This window comes from Glycine max, chromosome 15 (genome assembly GCF_000004515.6).
Source record: "Glycine max cultivar Williams 82 chromosome 15, Glycine_max_v4.0, whole genome shotgun sequence".
In the NCBI taxonomy this organism is placed as follows: domain Eukaryota; kingdom Viridiplantae; phylum Streptophyta; class Magnoliopsida; order Fabales; family Fabaceae; genus Glycine; species Glycine max.
Window position 1 is genome coordinate 6621956 of NC_038251.2, and position 17630 is coordinate 6639585.

Sequence of the window (17630 nt, forward strand, 5' to 3'; positions counted from 1 at the left end):
TCTTCTTGTTCCCAATACATAAAATATCAATTTCCAGTAATCTGTTTTTAAATGTGATACTCTTAAGCCTGGTATCATTTAAATCTCATAAATTCAATATGCAACAGCTCTCTCCATCCTAATTAGTGGGGCAACATAGCCCTAAACAATCTCAAAAAATATTTGTGTTCATAGTGAAAGCAAGGGACAAGAACTACCACTCTTCAACCTTAATCCCAAACAAGACAAGAGGTACTTACTACAATTACTTCTTCACAAGTAGTACAATATGGGGTAAAAGGGTATGCATTCTTTTCTAACTTATCTATTTACAGATAATGTCATCCATTACATGATTTAACAAAATCCCATTATAGACCCCTTTTAAATGTCAATATTGGGTACCACCCTGCAGGAGACAGCAACAGATGGTATATGCAGTTGGTTTCTATTATATGGCAAAGCAACATAAAGAATGGTCAATAGGGAGAAAAGTGTAGAAAAATGAACCACACTACAGCACAGGTTTTGGCACGGTAGAACTATAAGAGAGTGAGCAGTATAAGAATTGACTAAATTCTATAGAGGAGGCAATCATTTAACCAAAAATATGGTATATGTATATATAGCAGAGCCAAAACCATGCATACCTACATTTATTACATGAAAAGTGAGGAGTATCACAAGCTAAAAGTAATAATCAATTGCAACTAAGTTTGCTGTGCTTGACTAAGAATGCCCCATCTGTTCTGGAGGGTTATTTACATTCCTAATGTTCCACCAAAATTTGGCATTACTTCTGCCATCAGAATCCTTTCTTTCAGACTGTGCTTCCTGCATTTCAGATGAACCAGGATTCTCTGTCAAGAATCGTTCCCAGAATATGTCATTAACACCAGTAGTCACAGGGGCTTTTCCCACTGGTTGTTCTTTTGATGCATCAAGATCAGGAACAGCAACTACAGATGGCTCAGAATTCATGTTGATTCCAGGTGACTTAGGCTGATCTTCAACTTCTAGTTGCACACAAGATATAGCTGGACTATCTGCACAACTTGTAGATGCATCAAAATCCAGGTTTAAATGACTTTGAACAAAGATGTCACCAACATCATGTGTAATATCCTCCCAAAACGTCATGGATGACTCGAGCAGATCCAATCGCTCTGTGCTCGATGAGAAAATAGAGGAACCATCTGCATTTTCCCTTGGTAATACTGGGGAAGTTTCCATATGATCTTCAATGCCAGCGTCATCACTAAAGAGACCACTTCTTGGCAACCTCCTTTTTCTATCCATGTTTTCTGTCAGCAGTAAGAGATTCAAGGCTATCCCAGGTTTCTGCAACACTTGAGAAACAGAAGAAACCAAACTTTCTTGCTTCTTTTCCAACTTTTCCAAACAATCATTGGAGTGTTGTAATTGTACCTCGTACATTTTCCACTCCTGTTCATGCCTCTCTAACTCCCGAAGAAGTCTTTCTTTTTCATGTTTAAGCTTCTCTATCTCATCTTTAAAACTCCGCCTTTCGGATTCAGTCAGCAAAGAAGACCCTTGACCCTGGATATTCTGCAAAGAATGGCTATGAACAGGTTTGCGCCTATGGATATTCTTCAAAAGATGTGGCTGGCCTCTTACAAAATCATCATTTGCAAATTCCCATTGTTCAGGATCAATCTTTCTAAAGCCCTGATCAAACAGAAAACCATGGCATAGTTCAAGCAATCAAACCATTCATGTGAAAACAAGAAAACAAAACAAAGAAGAAAAAAACAAGTTATCAAATCCATAAATATGAAGAAGATTGAATTTGCTTACATAAGTGTTGAGCTGCCTGATGAAACTGGAAAAGTTGTTGTGCTTAAAGTATTTGGGTAACAAATCCCTTGAAAACTCTGGTGGGTTCCAAACAATGAAACTCCTATTGGTGGCACTCCATGAAACAATAGAATTAGTGGAAGGATCATCCACCATCTCATAAGTCTTGGTGAGGAAAGGTGGCAGGGAACTAGAATTGCCCTGAGCTTCCTCCATCATCAAAAACACAAATCTCACAGCAAAGTGAACTCTCAAAAGCCCTTTAGTATACCCAGAAAGAAAGAAAAAAACCTTTTACCTTTTCACAAATTTAACCACTACAAAACAATATACATATTTATATAAAAAATAGACTCCCTTGTTCTTCCCCCTTTTCCTTTCTATCTAGGTTTCATTAATCCCAGTAAACACCAATTAATAATTCCCATAAAACAGAGACCCTTTTTACCAATTCAATTCACAAACCCTCCTTCAAGCAAATTAATGCTCACAACCTTACCTTCACTCCCCCAGCTATAGCTGGTGTTGAATCACTCACCCAAAGGTGAAACCTTTGTCCAGATTCAAATGCTCAAACACAAGAAAAAAGCTGAAAATGGAAACAGCGAAACACAAAAGGGATTGCTTCTCCTCCAAATATGGAAAGTTCATATCTCTGTCCATAGTTGCCAAAAGCTCAAATTCTGACCATGTTTTTCGACAGTATTAATGAATTGGTTTTTTTTTTCCAGAGAAAATGGAATATCTAATTTCATAAAGTTTTAAAAAGGAAAAAGAACTTGCAGGTCAAGTAAATAATAAATGAATATTTAATTACTAGTTTTTTTAATAAAAAACTAGAAATACAATAAAATAAGGTAAATTACCATTTTGAAGGAGATTGATGAGAAGGTGCAGGGAAAAAGAGATCTTTTAGCTATTTAGTGCTTCCAAATATGTTTGGATCCTTCGAGGCTACAAGGTAGACAATTTTGAATTTTCTTCTTTGATTTGTTTCTCTTTTTCAACATTATCTATTCTGGTTGATTTTATCTGAAAATAAAAACAAAAGAAAAAGATGATATAAATTACCCAAAAATAAAAAAAATATTAAAAGAAAATTCCAAGTGTCTTTGACTCATCGAGCACAGAAATTTAGTTGCTGTGACCTCGTACATGGATTGGAAGTTCATGAATGTGTACGATATAATGAGTGTCCCTGAATCATTAGTTTAAAAATAAAAATATTAATATTTATTATATTAAAAACAAATATATTTAATATTTCTTTTTATATGTTGTTCAAAGTTTTTAATTACTTAGACAAATGAAAATTCAAAAAATAAATGGCAATAACTTGAAAAATCCTTTTGTTATATATAAAGAAAAAATAATTAAAAGTATTTTTTAAAATTATATTTATGGAATTTATAAACAATATTATAATGAAGTAAAAAAATATTATAATATTTTTAATAATTATCTTCTTCTTTTAAATTCAGAATTTATTTTAAAATTGTTTATTTATAAATTGTATAAATTCAAAACATTATTCTTTTTATATCTATTTTCATTTTGTATTAAATAATTATGCATATCTTCTTAGAATTTAATTGTTTATTTTATATTTTTTAAATTGAATTGAAATTTTAAAATATTCTTTGAGAACACAGTTAAAATGAAAGGAAAAAAAACATAGATCATAGTCAATGCAATATTTTTATAATAGTAAAGTCTTTATTTCAATTCTTTATTTTCTTTCATTTTTCAATAATAAAAATTCAATTAATATAAAAGGAAATGTAATTTTTTAACTATTATCTAAATATGGATTAAAATATGTTAAAAATATTAAATTTTTAATAATCATTTTAAAATTAATATTCAAGAATAATTTTTAATTAATAATATACAAATATTTACACAACTGATGTATTAAAATTGAACTCATAATAACAAAATCATGTCCTACCTTTCAACAACATGATTTTGTTTTTTTTTTATTTGGGGCATATGCATCTTTTTACATTTAACAAACTTTAGTACATTTTTTTTCATTATCATATTATTGGGATGGAGTGTTTATCAACATTTTTTATATTTAATTATTCTTAGAGAATTTAATTGACCTTTTTTAGCAAAGTTTTCTCTAACAATCTTTTTTTTTATATAAGGCTTGAATTCAAGAGATTGTTTGAATAAAAAATATCTAAATTCTACATAGAGTCTTGTCTATGTATAGGTTTTCTTTTTATAATTAAAGAGGATATGAAATAAACTATTTTCATATAAATTGTCAATTATTTTTATAAGTTATGTTGAAAAGTTAAATATGATAAAATCTATTAAGGTTGATCTAGTGACACTAAAATTTAAATAATTTGCATAAGATTTTAGATTCAAATAAAAGAAAAGTTTAATGGGATAAAATAAAAATAATTTATGAAATATATCACTATAAGTTATTTTTGAAAGTTTGTTGACTCATTGACAAACTTATCAAGTCATCGAATTATATTTGATAAGTAAGAGTTATCCTCCCCACAAAAATTTATATAATACTTAATAAATATCATAAGTTTTTACCATCTAAACTAATAAATAAAATAATATTAGTCTTTTAGCATTCAAAGATAAAGAACATGTTAAACAACACCAAAATTTTCAAAATGTTTTTGGGGGGTTTTGGATAAGAACATGTTAAAAGCAAATGAAATACAAATAATAAAGCTTGTCAAGGTTAGATTTTCACCAAATTAAACTCCCTTTACTCTAAAGCATCGTATCCAACTTGAGATTCAATATTAATATTAGTCATTGTTCAAAAAAGGTATTTTAATCACTAATTTCTGAAGTGAAAAAATATAAGTTTCTCCATTAAATGTTAATTCCTTACACATTTGACAAATGAACTTGTTTTAAGTTTAATGACCCAAAGTTAACCAATAACCTTCATCATATTCCCAGTTCCAAGAGTTAATGAGTGTTCTACCGCAAATCAAGATAAAGAGAGTATTCTCAATCATAGTCACATCCTAAAATCAAGCTATGAAAGTATTTCTCAATAACAAACCATAACAAGCATTAATAATAGAAGCAAAACATTAATATTGAAGAACAAGATAAATATATAAGCATAGTTCAAATGAAACACATGAGACTATAAGGTTAAGTTATAATTTAATCCCAAGCAATGGCAAAATCTAGCTACTCATTCCTATGTGTAGCAAGGAGAGTCCTTTTTCTCCCAAAGGAGTGTTTTTTACAAGATAAAACACATGTTTTTCCAAATGGACATGAAATCTATTTATACAATCTCTAAAAATCTGAACTCTAATGAAAAATTGCTTAAGCAAAATTTTTTAGGTTTAAGTAGATGATTCTGCAACTTTGCAATTCTACATTTCTTTCTTGTTTTAACTTAAGCCAAAAGTTGTTTGGTTGAAATTGATTTCTCATCTACAATTTCTTTGCATTTTCTTCAAAAAGGAACTTCAATTCAAGCCCACATTTCATAGCTTGAGTACAATTTGCTACAATTTTCCACTTCAAGCTTTGACAAACTTTACTCCAAGTCACTTCAAATTCCTACAAAAATAATCCACACATGCAACCTAGCAAAATAATAAGTTAAAGAGAAAAACTACAAATTCACAAATTAACATAAAAAAGACATGAATAAAGTCTTAAATAAGAGAAAAGATGGAATAATTATCTAAATTCACATATCTCAATTAAATATTTTTGACAATTATCAAAGCTCTTCTTAATATTTATGCAATTATTTTTGTTTGAGATAAATTTAAATATAATATTGATAAATAAACTCTTATAAGTTCTAATGACAGCCTTTCTCTTCTAACCGCAACTTTAAATTTCACATGATCTAGTTCAATTGATGATGAGAATAGGAAATAGGAATTGTAATAAATGACAAAAGTAACCAATGAGATAGGTGTTTGAAATTAACCAAAATATATAAAATTCAAAATCAACCAATCAGGTTTAACGATGGGTAAGAATGAATTTTGGACATTAAAAAAAAAATTGGACTAAGATTTTTTTCCCTAAAAAAACATTTAATGCGATGCGAGACAAATGAAAAATGAGATTGCTTATAAAATACACTTTACGTAACAAATAATAATATTGAAGCTTTCATATAAATAAAAGAAACAATATTGAAGCTAAGCCTGATAGGATGGAAGTACCGAGGGCTCAATAATAAACATTAATGCAATATTCCTGCCTCCTTCTTGTCTCTATCTCGTGATTATTATTATTATTATTTTATATTGCTTATCATCACTATTATATTTTGTTTCAGGATACTGGAAATTGGAATTGTCTTTGGGTAACCGTGAGGATGACATTTGGGATACAGTGGATGCAGCTGAATTCAAGGGAATATAGTTTGCCCTAATTTTGGATGAATCTTAAAATATAAGAATATTATATTCGATACGAAGATTGCTAGTGATAACTGTTTTAATTGTTAAACAATATTTCTAAACATTATTTTTTTAACCGTGTTAAAAGACATCGTATAATCTATCGATGTCAAGAAGCACCCGAGTGGAGAGCCTATGATTTGGCTGCCTTAAAATTTTATCAATCTACTTGTTTATTTGGGTTCCAAATTTCAGCACTTTACTTATTTATTTGGGCTCTCAAATTTTAGCACTCTACTTGTTTATAACTTATTATTAAAATATGTCATTTCAAAATTAGAAAATTTTCTTTTGTGCCATCTTGAACTTATAACTTCTTTGTTATGCTTACAACCGTCTTTCATGTGGGCATCTCCTCTCTTTGTGTTGTTTCCCCAATCGACACTAAAGCTATTCACAAATCACAATGTTGTAATGTTCAAAGTATAGTTGAAGAATAACAATCCAGAGTGTCAACCAAAAAGCAATCACCTAGTTCTAAATATTAATACTTTGATATGTGATCCTGAAAAAGCTCATCAATTTGAAATTAACATATTAATAAACAAGATAAAATTCATAGAACATATATAAAATTTGGAATGTATTAATTTTTTATGGATGTATATTTTGATAATAAGAAAATCATTAGCATTGTTGTTAGCATTATACTTTATAAGTTTCATCTTCATCCGGGAGAGATAAGGGATGCTATTTTTTTTAGAAGGATTTTCCTATTTTATATATATATATATATATATATATATATATATATATATATATATATATATATATATATATATATATATATATATATTTTGCTGCTTTTTTATGGGCACCTGTGTTTTTTTTACCCCATATAAAAATTTTGTCTCCGTCTCTCACAATTACATCTAATAAGATAAGATTTTGTTGTTATTATTATATTTTTTTTAATATATATATTTTTTATTAGTTAAAACTTTTAAAATTATAAATAATTATTAAATACAAAATGAGTTAAAACTTTGCGATTAAAAGTATATTAGAGAATGTGTTAATAACTTCTCTTTATTCTCTCTCTCTCTCTCTATATATATATATAAAGGGAAAGGCTAAAAGTTTGAAAGAATTTTCCCACGTTATGCAGAGAGAGAAACAGAAAAAGCTCCTTAAGGGAACGCGTGGCTTGCATCTATATGGTTTGGTAAAATGAATGATTGAGAGAAGAATTATGCTGGTCTATTATTTGAATGTTGCTATGATTATTCGTTAGGAGTAAATAAAAATAAAAAAAAGAGAAGCCGAGTTTGTGATTATAAATGTAGAATAGTTCTGAGAGAAGTGCTTTCAGCCTATATCACTTTCAGCCTCGGTCTATTTAGGCTTCTGATAATTTGGTGGGGTTAAATTTATAGATGTAAGATTAAATTAGAAGCAACTGGAGATTGCAGAATGCAGATATTAATTTGGAAGAGAAAAAAAGTGTATTAAAAAATTCAAAAGAAAAGTATCCCACGCAATACAGAATGCAGATATTAATTAAGGAAGAATAAATCTCTGTCACTTTTTTTTTAAAATCAAATTATTGTGCCTTAGTTTATGAAGGAGCGTTTAAAAGTCATTGATAATTTTCTCTTCCAAGGGGAAAAAGTCGATGCCATATCCGCGTTAACGAAAGAAACACATCATATCTTAATTTTTAGATTGTGTGTGATTTTGGTTAATTATTAAGTTGATTAGTCCTTTTATTTTTAAAATGAGTAAACACCCATTTCCATCTCTAAAAAAATTATAAGACCTTATTTGGTCCCTAACAAAAAAAAAAACTGAATAGACTCTCAAAGATCTTTTTTTGGCAGAAGACTCTCAAGATTATAAATATGAAAACTTTAGAGCATCTCTAATAAATATAATTTAAGCAAGATAATTTGAGTTCTAAATCTCCTGTTAGTTGTTCCTCACAAAAGTAATTCATACATATTTTATTCTAATGATATAATTTTAAGTAATCTTTTTAAATGATCTTTAAATGACAAAAAAATATTTTTTTAATCATAAGTAATTGTTACTTATAGAAGTAATCAAAGTTTAATTTTAATCAACCCCAATATGACACATAAATCTCTTTTAATGAATAAAAAAATTAAACAATAATGTCTAAAAAGAAGTAACTCATTGAATTAGAACTAAAATAAAATGTACATGCTTTACTATATATTTTCCTATCATTTAGTTTTTTAATTAGAACGCCTTTAATTCAATAGCGCCTCGCTAGGGTTGCTACAATGCTACTAATCTATTGAAAAAGTTCTTAAGGAAAATGGGTTACACTTCCCTTTTTTTTTCTCTTTTCTTTCTTTAGTTTTTTCTCCCCCATTTTTACTCCAATTTACTAAAAGAACATAGGAATAAAAAGGATTAATGTTTTATTATTTAAATGACTACTCATTTTATTAAACTGTTTTTTATATATAAAAAATGTTGAAATTCTCATTTTTAATTCATGGGAATTGTTTCAAATCCGAATCCTATAGTTGGAGGGGAGAAAAACATAGCACATAACACGTGAGACTTATAAATTCGATAGTCAAGTGACTTTCCGCTATCTCCTGTGTGTAGTGGATAAAATCAAAATTGTTTCTTCTGATGTTACATTACAAGGCTATGTTATCATGTCTTAGTTAAAGACACTTGTAAAATAAATTTGATTTTTATATTTTATGGAAAGATAAGCTTATTTGTCTGTATGGATGGTTGTAATGATCATTAAGACGATATAAGGGTAAATTTGTTTATTCCATTTGTTCAATAATCATATTATACTGTCCTAGAAAAAGATTAACAGACTATACAAGTAAAAATGCAACCAGTTGACTTTTGTTGATCCTTCTTCTCTTAAACTTTGAAAATGAAGGCCTTGTTACCTTTCTGAATTCCTCCTCTACTATTACTTTAATTTCTGTTATTAATCACAATAAAAAGCATCAATACAAAAAAAAAATATTTTTTTATCACCGTGATATTAATACAGAATATTCATTAATTTTATTAATGATTAATCTTTATCTAGAGACCTCACTAATCACTTTTAATAAAATCTCTTATTTCAATCATATTTTTTTCATCTATAAAATTCAAACCCAAGATCTTATTTAAGAAAATCAAGCCTAAGACTACTCCTATCAACTTGTAAAAAAAAAAAAAGCAATATTATTGTGCACTGTGTAGGCCCACCTCGCAAATTTAAATCACAGTGATCATAAGAACTATTATCTTAATGCTTTCATCTGACCTTATCCCCGAGCAAAATGATCTTACCACACGTTCTTCATTTATCTAAGCCCTGGGTAGTTATGAAAAATGCACGATTGAAAGTGATTGTTATAATACGATAGATGAAACCGCAAATTGAAAAGCTAGAGGTTTTTAAAAAACTCACCCATGATAGGTTGATAACCAATATTATTAGTTAATTATTGAAGTATTCCATGGGGGTTTTTTTGTTGTTGTTGATAATATCAATGGGGCTACCTATAGTTTGTAATTATTCCAAGAGACTATAATTCAGCTGCACGTGAGAAGGATCTCCGTGCAGAAGTGCAATCTATATAGTTATATAATTTCTACACTTCTATCATGTATTAAATAATAACATATTTTAAACTAGTTCAATAAAATTGTGCGAGGGTCATTCTAAAAGACTATCCTTAGCAAACCTTGTCACAACCAAACGTCAATCACGAGTTTAAGGGAACAAAACAGGCACAAAGGCAATAATATTGCCTAAAAGAAACAATTTCACGATACAATTTAAGCTTATTTTTCTAACCTCAAACTTTAATGCATCATTTTTCTAAATTTTGTTACCTAATTAACTACTTAAGTATCAAGTACGATTACACTTTTCTACCATTTTGTTCCATCTTTGCCATTGAAGCATACAAGTTGCAACCGAATTTGATCATTACTATGTTTTCACGGTATAGATAGCTCTATTTCTCATTTACCGTCACACTCTAATAATCAGGGATGGCAGAAAAGCGGTATCCTTTAGCACCCCTCCATGCATAATATGCAATTCGAGTCTCATAAAAACCTGTATCCAAAAATCAATAAAAATTAGGTTGCAAGTTTATCCAGCAAAAGATCCACATGACAGATATGATAATATCTGCATAGTCATGGTAGATACAAACTAAATTATTCTCTATTATTGAAGAAGCATCTATGAAAAAAAATAGTTATTAGACATTTAAAGATATAGAACACATAAAACCGGCAAAAAAAAATCAACGCAAGCAACATCATTCCACATATAAATAAGATGGAAAGAATCATTAATTCATAATTCTAAACATAATTATAGGGATGGAGATCACATATCCCCATTCCATGCCCATCTCTAGTTTTACTCCCACCAATAAAGTGAACATTAAAGTGTTAGCAATTGAAATTGTGTTACTATAGACTATAGTATTAATGACACGTTAATGTCTAGGTAGCATATTTTAAGTGGTGGGATAGACAATGAGGGCAGGTGATATGGATCCATAATTGTAAGCCTCATATTATTTGCAATTCTAGTTCAAACATAGTATGCAACTTACATTGTGAAGTCGCAACTTTTCTATGGAACAATTATTTATGTTCTTGGTGAGTATTGGTGTATTCGATTACTTTGGAACATTTTTTAATGATTCATTGTAAAGGTTGGAACATTTTTTTAATGATGCATAGTTTATCTAGTTTATGATATAGGAATTATTTTTCTGCTAATCATGAAGTGCATTCATTATTCCCAATTTGACCAAATTCACTTGAATATTGACAAAATCGACATGCTTTCTGTGTTTCTCGGTGTAAAACTAAAAGGTAAGTTGGAGTGAAAAACATTTTTGTAGTTCATAATCCATAACTATCAACAAATTCGTCCAAAAGGATATCAACAGTCTCAGAGTTGTCAAAAACAATTAATTTCCTTTGTTTTTGTATTAAACTAGAGTACTTAACATATATAATGCATATGACATTTAGAAAATCAACATACCTGGGAGAAAGCTAAGGAACCCTAGGGCTAAAAGGCCATATGCTTGAGACTTTTCTCCCCCCATATGACCAGTGAAGATAAAGTATGAAAGGAACAAAAGTCCTGTACCAAGGAATAACAGGAACAGTGCCAGAGCAATTGATTTCCAGGGAACTTTATCCAAGGCTTTCGGTGTATAATCAAATCGTGGGTCAAAAGGTCTATTCCTATCACCAATATAATCATCCTCATCCGTGGCAAGAGGGGAGTAACGAACACGTCTAGTAGCCATATTTATTCCTGAGTTATTTACTCCTAAGTTTTTTAACCCAAAAAAATGGACCACATTAGATTTAGATCTGACAGGTGCAGAGAAAGAACAAAACCAAAACTTTAACACTACAAGGGATGAAAAGACTTACAATTAATTGGCAGATTGTTGAAGATTGAGGTTCTTCTAGTCAAGGGAAGGTTGTGCTGCATAAGAAAAAAAAATCCATCACTAAACTAACAAATTCATAAACAATAGAGATACAATAATATGCACAATTTCAAGTTTTCAACATTTAAAAGTTATTACACAAACTCTAATTTAGAGCCATAATTCAATTATGTGAGCATAAGGGACTTAGGAGTCAGTTTAGAGACTCTGCAGTCTGCACAGGCCTATTGTGATAGTGATGATGGTGAAAAAGCAGTATAAATAAACAGAGAATTTGGATCCTCTAAAGTGAGGGATGCACGGGAGAAAAAAAAATGCAGAGTAATAGCAGTTGCTAATCAACAGAGTAAATTTTAACGATTTCATGGTTTGTTACATATATGCATGTATCTGCTCACATTTTCATTGACTTTTTAATCGATGGTTATATATCTGTACTTTTCCCTCTAGAAAAGCCAAAATTCAGAATCAGACGAATGGAGCATCACAATGAATAAAATAAATGCATCATATATCCAATTCTAATGTTGGAACAATATTAAATACAGTCATATGTAAATGTAATAGATCTGCTTTCAAATCTTTATTCGGTGATATGCCATGTTGTAATTGTACTAGGGAAAAACTGTTAAAGATCTTGGCAGGTTCTGTTAACTAACACTAGGGTGATAAAATTTAAAACATGAATACCCTTTTTGCTATTATTGACTAAAATTAAGTTGATTTTATTGGCACTAGAATTTTTTCGTAGTTACCGGGCAGAATAAATGGAACTGAAGAGAATTTTGATTTAAAACTCAGATAGGTTGGGTATCATCTTCATTATTTCTAGAATATCTAATGGAACTATTTCCATGTAAGATCAGCAGAAAGATTCTCACCCAATTTTGAAAAATCTTGGACATTTAGTTTAAGAAAACCTATATTCATTAAGAAAAAATTTCACAAGTTCTAAGTGATAACATCTGTTCACAAATTACAGAAAACAAATAGAAATAATGAACTATGACAACAGGTTCTAAAGTGAAGAAATGTTTTTTCCAAAGATTTGAAGAATAGTAATTAAGCTTATTAGAATTATCATATTAAGTACTGCAGTATGAGGGGATGATATTTAGGATTATCATATTAATTTACATGGTAATTTTAAACTGGGAATTAGAGTTTATATCTAAAGATATAGGGACTAATTTCCAATAATTTGAGAAATTAAGGTCCAGTTGTTTTAGTCTTGGGATAGAATCTCTCAGGTCCAATTATGAATCCATTTCCTATTTCCTAGTCTAGTTGTTTAAGAAAACATTTCCTATCTCAGGTCCAATCTAAAAGAGTCATAAACAGTTTGGAAAAATTAAGAACAAATCAAAGTTTTCTCGATCAGAAAATTAGCAATTAGGAAAGTACTCAAAAAATTATTCCAAATACCTGCACGAGTCAAAACAGGTGCAGCACGCATAACTGGAACTGTCTAATAAACAAACTGACACAGTTTCATATGTCCAATCAGTCTAAAATTATCATATAGGAAGACTAAGAACAAATGCTTAGTCAACAAACAATTCTACTCATTAGGCATGCCAGTTGTTTTCTCCCATTGCCATTAATGATTTAATTCACACCTATCATCGCACTAAAGTACTTAAGTACCAGAGAGCAGAGACAGTTAACATAAAAGAAGAAAAAGAGCAATTCAACACAAACCCACTCTTCCGTAATGCATAGCCACGTGTAAAAGAGCCTTTGCAGCTATTGTGCGGTAAACCATATTTACTTGACACCAACCCTTATTTATGAGAAAATCCATATTTAAAACTGTGACATGAATACATGATTTCAATGAAAATTGAGCTCAAATAAGAAAAATAAGAGAATTAAAATTTCCCCACAACACAGATGAATAAGGGTGAAATTACCATTACTAACTTCTACAATCATCAACAAGCAGCTCAAAACAGAACATATGGATAAACATAGCTAATGAATACGAAGGGTGAATTACCGTCTTCCCCTCAATTTCAAATTGAAAAGGGCGAATATTGTGTGAGCGAAGGAACTCTATAGTTTATTGTGGATACTGGTTTGGGTTTCAGGGAACAAGTACTGCAGCAATTTGCAACCTCATACATAAAAAATCAATTTTTTTAGAGAAACTGTCTCAAAAAATTAAAAATTGTGCAGATCATTGCAAAATCGCGAGAAGAGAATCGGAACCTGTTTTCGCTGGCCTTGAATTGTGCTCTTGTGTCCGATGGTGGGTTTATGGTGATACGTGCAATGGATGGGTGTTTGGGCTGGTCCAAGTCTAATGAAATTGGGAAAAGTATATCACCATTGACTAAAAAGAATTAAGGTAAATTGCAATTTTGTTTCTTCTATTCTTCATCTGTGATTTTGATTTTCTATATTTTTTTTTTCTCTACAAATTTTGGTCTTCAGATCTTAATTTTTTTTTATTTGGTACTACAGTAATAAGAACCTTAGATTTTTTTTTATTATATTCTTATAAGTTTGATCCTTTAAATTGATTATCTGATTAATTTTTGGTCAAAATTTAATCACAATTAAACTTTTTTTTTTCATTTTCAAATTCTATGGTAGTGTATTGTCAACTGACCTATATCCATTGGATAACTTAGAAAAATCATATTTTTTATTTAATCTTCAATTTTAATTTTTAATTTTTAATTTTAATTTTAATTATCAAATGTTAATTTTCACCCATCAAAATATTGACACATTATTAGTCAACGGTTTAGATAAACAATCAACATATATAATTAAAAATTAGACCAAGATGACATGAGAAGGGAAGATTATATATACTACCATCAAAGGGAAGATGACATGAGAAGAAATGATTTGGAAGGTGGAACGGTAGAAATGTACCATCTCTAACTCAAAGGATTCTTTCGGGTATGTCTTGATAGTCTAAAACATAAATAACACAGTTTTGGGTAAAATCATTAATTCAAAAACGCAAGAATTTTAAGAAAAAAGATTAATATATAAAAAGTATAATTAATGTAGTAAACGTATGGAGGGACTTTTAATAAAAGAAAGAGTAAATGAGGGATTTTAATGGATGGCAAAGAAGCGTTGTTTTAAAAAAAAATTTATCAACTAAAAAGATATTAAATCCTTTCGGTCTTGATTCTTTAAGTTTTTAAAGTCTTAGATTTTTTGTTTTTGTTACACTAAATTAGTCTGTTGTCAGATTTTGACATTAATTATGTAAATTTTGGTTAATATTACATTTTTTATAGTTTGTCACAGATTATCAAATTAGTGAGATAAACTAAAAAAAATTAATTTGGTGTAAAAAGGAAATAAGAAATTAAAATGAAAAATTTTAAACCTAAGAGACCAAACTCAAACTTTAAATATAAATAAGTGGTTAAACTTATATTTTAACCCTTTATTACATTGATAGACTCGCACATTAGCCCTTTTATTAACTTTCTTTTATTAAAAAGGATTTTAAAAAATATTAATGTGTACCGATATGTTTAACCATAAACTTATATGGAGTAATTAAATGTAGACCAGTATAAATATGCACGTCTTTATGAATTGGTTCTTTTAACTATGAGTTTAATCCACTGTCAAGTTACACACACAACACATTGCAAGTGTATTAAGTAAGAGACAAAAGCATGAGAAGAGCGGACTTTTAATCGTATAATAACTAAAATGAATAATTAAGAATAGAATTAATTGAAATATTTTTCACCCTTTATATTTATATTGTGAAGATTAACTCCTTTGATTCTCTTGCCAATAAAATTGCAGCTTTTTCATGGATGTGGTATACCACGTGGAGTGTTCTAGCCAAAAGTGTGAGTTCATGATACATTTCTTGAAACAAAAAGTATTTCTATTGTTTTATCATAATTTTTTTTTTACTTCTCACAAGTTACTTGTAATCTTGTATGCTTTGTTCATGCTCAGGATGGATAGAGATTAATAAACCTTGGAGGAAAAAGGAAATGCATAATTTAGCAAAGCAACTTGTAGACTTGCTAGCAGAAACAGATGATTCATGGAAAAATACAACTACAGCAAGGCATAGAACAATTTCCGTGGTGAGATCACATGAACGCCCCCATAGAACAAGATGCAGGCAATCCTACATATACCCCATTGCTTATGGTTGCTTGCAATGCAATTACAGAGATTGTTGAATCAATAACTAGTTTTCATCCTCATTCAATTGAGCATGTTAGTGAAGACGAACAGAACATATTGAACTTGGCTGTCAAACATCGCCAGAAAGAAAAGGAATATAGAGAACAGTCTCCCTTGAACAATAGACAGGGAAGGTAACACTGTCCTTCACTACACTGCAGAATTTCATGGGGGATCCCAACCTGGTTATGCTGTGCAACTGCAAGAGGAGTTGCATTGGTTCGATGTAAGTATTTTCATATTGTTTCTCAACTTCAATGTGAACTATCTAATCTTTTTTTTGTGTGCACTGACTCATAAACAGCGAATAGAATAAAGACTACCTTATCATTACACCATTCACAAGAACAATAGCAACAAAACCGCAAAGCAGCTTTTTATGGAAAAGCATGAACCTCTGTTCAAGGATGCTCGTCAATGGATAAAAGAGACTTCTCAGTCATGCTCTGCTGTAGCTGTTCTTGTTGCCACTGTTGTCTTTGCCGCAGCATACACTATCCCTGGAGGCGCAAATGACAATGGCTTCCCTATATTTCTTGATAACCCTATATTCATAGTGTTCACAGTCATGTATGTTGTGGCTCTTGTAAGTTCATTGGCTTCAGTGGTTATGCTCCTTTCAATCCTCACGTCACCTTGTGAGATGTGGGATTTTCGGAAATCTCTCCCCCAGCTGGTTTTGCCTTGCTGTTCTTCTCCTTGACCACAAGAATTCTAGCATTCGGTTCAACAATTCTGATCAAAATCAAGTTAGAGAAGAACAAATGGACTTCAAGTTTGACATATAGTGCAACATTCTTGCTGTCTGCATATTTGCATTGGTGGAGTTCCCTCTATATGTTGCCGTCAAAGGATGTGTGCGGACCATCCTTAAGACACTTAAGAAGATCATTCCTCGTTTCCTCCTCAACTAGGTCAAACAAATTACGTGACATTTGAGTTGTTAGTTGCCTATTTTGTGTGTCCCTAATACTTTATCGTCAATTATAGGCGAATACTAATTTTCGACCAACATAACCAAAATTCTGCATATAGTGATAAGCTTTACTATGCCTCCAACACCTGATGTGTACTTTGCAAAACCAAGTATAAGTGATTCTGCCTATCCAGGTTCAACTTGTAATTTAACCTTCCGTAAGCTATGGAGAAAGAACATTTAAATGTGACAGTAGGTATATGATGTTCCTTTTATATGCTTTCTCTAACAATATGATTAGAGTCTTTGTATGTTGTTGCCTGCTAGTGCTTTAAATAATTACAAAATCATGTGTTGATTGCTTGTAATTGTGTCTTGAGTAGTGTGAAGTTGTCTCTTTAACATAGACTATCAGAAGAACCAAAAGTAAAATTTTAAAATTATAGGGACTTAAATTGTTTCTAATAGGTAAAAATGACCTACTATCATAATTTTAAATAAATGAAGTCTCAAGTTCTTGTTTCATTATTGTTATTATACATAAAAAAATTAATAAATATATAATAAATTAGTAAAATTATACTTTTGGTCTCCCACTTTAGGTTCAATTTCGTATTTGGTCCTCTAGTAATTTAATTTACAAATTGGATCCCTTTATTTAGTAAAATCCTGCAATGTTGGTCCCGAACCTCTCAATTGGACGTTGACCGTTAAGCTCAGATGTTGACTGTCATGTGTCAACGTCTAAGAGGCACCTTGAATTTTTTTTATCCATTTGTGGTAAAAAATTTGCCATTCCAATAATGATGTTTTTGTCTTTGCACTCAAACCTCCATTCCCTTACTTTGCTACAACAAGCGCCGGAAAATCACA

The 17630-nt window shown here is 30.2% G+C and overlaps 2 protein-coding genes and 1 pseudogene across 7 annotated transcripts; 1 reads left to right on the top strand and 2 right to left on the bottom strand.

Moving 5' to 3' along the window:
- Positions 1–537: 537 nt before the first annotated feature.
- On the bottom strand, positions 538–2475 carry HSF-31 (heat stress transcription factor 31). Its single transcript, NM_001353464.1, has 2 exons — positions 1798–2475; positions 538–1668 (listed from the first exon to the last, which is right to left on the bottom strand). The coding sequence occupies exons 1-2, from the start codon at positions 2014–2016 to the stop codon at positions 709–711; spliced, it is 1179 nt and encodes a 392-aa protein (NP_001340393.1). The 5' UTR covers positions 2017–2475; the 3' UTR covers positions 538–708.
- A 7474-nt stretch (positions 2476–9949) lies between these two features.
- LOC100784815 (transmembrane protein 230) lies at positions 9950–14024 on the bottom strand. 6 transcript variants are annotated; one of them, XM_014768347.3, is made up of 6 exons: positions 13868–14024; positions 13656–13756; positions 13358–13468; positions 11637–11691; positions 11236–11529; positions 9950–10284 (listed from the first exon to the last, which is right to left on the bottom strand). In XM_014768347.3, exons 5-6 carry the CDS (start codon positions 11504–11506, stop codon positions 10205–10207), a joined length of 351 nt encoding a protein of 116 aa, XP_014623833.1. In that variant the 5' UTR covers positions 11507–11529; positions 11637–11691; positions 13358–13468; positions 13656–13756; positions 13868–14024; the 3' UTR covers positions 9950–10204. The 6 variants fall into 6 exon arrangements, with proteins under 6 accessions (XP_014623833.1, XP_040865885.1, XP_006597489.1 ...); XM_041009951.1 differs by having other exon boundaries at positions 13656–13773; XM_006597426.4 differs by lacking the exon at positions 13358–13468.
- Positions 14025–14455: 431 nt separating this feature from the next.
- LOC102659473 (ankyrin repeat-containing protein ITN1-like) lies at positions 14456–16773 on the top strand (annotated as a pseudogene).
- The last annotated feature ends 857 nt before the right edge of the window (positions 16774–17630 follow it).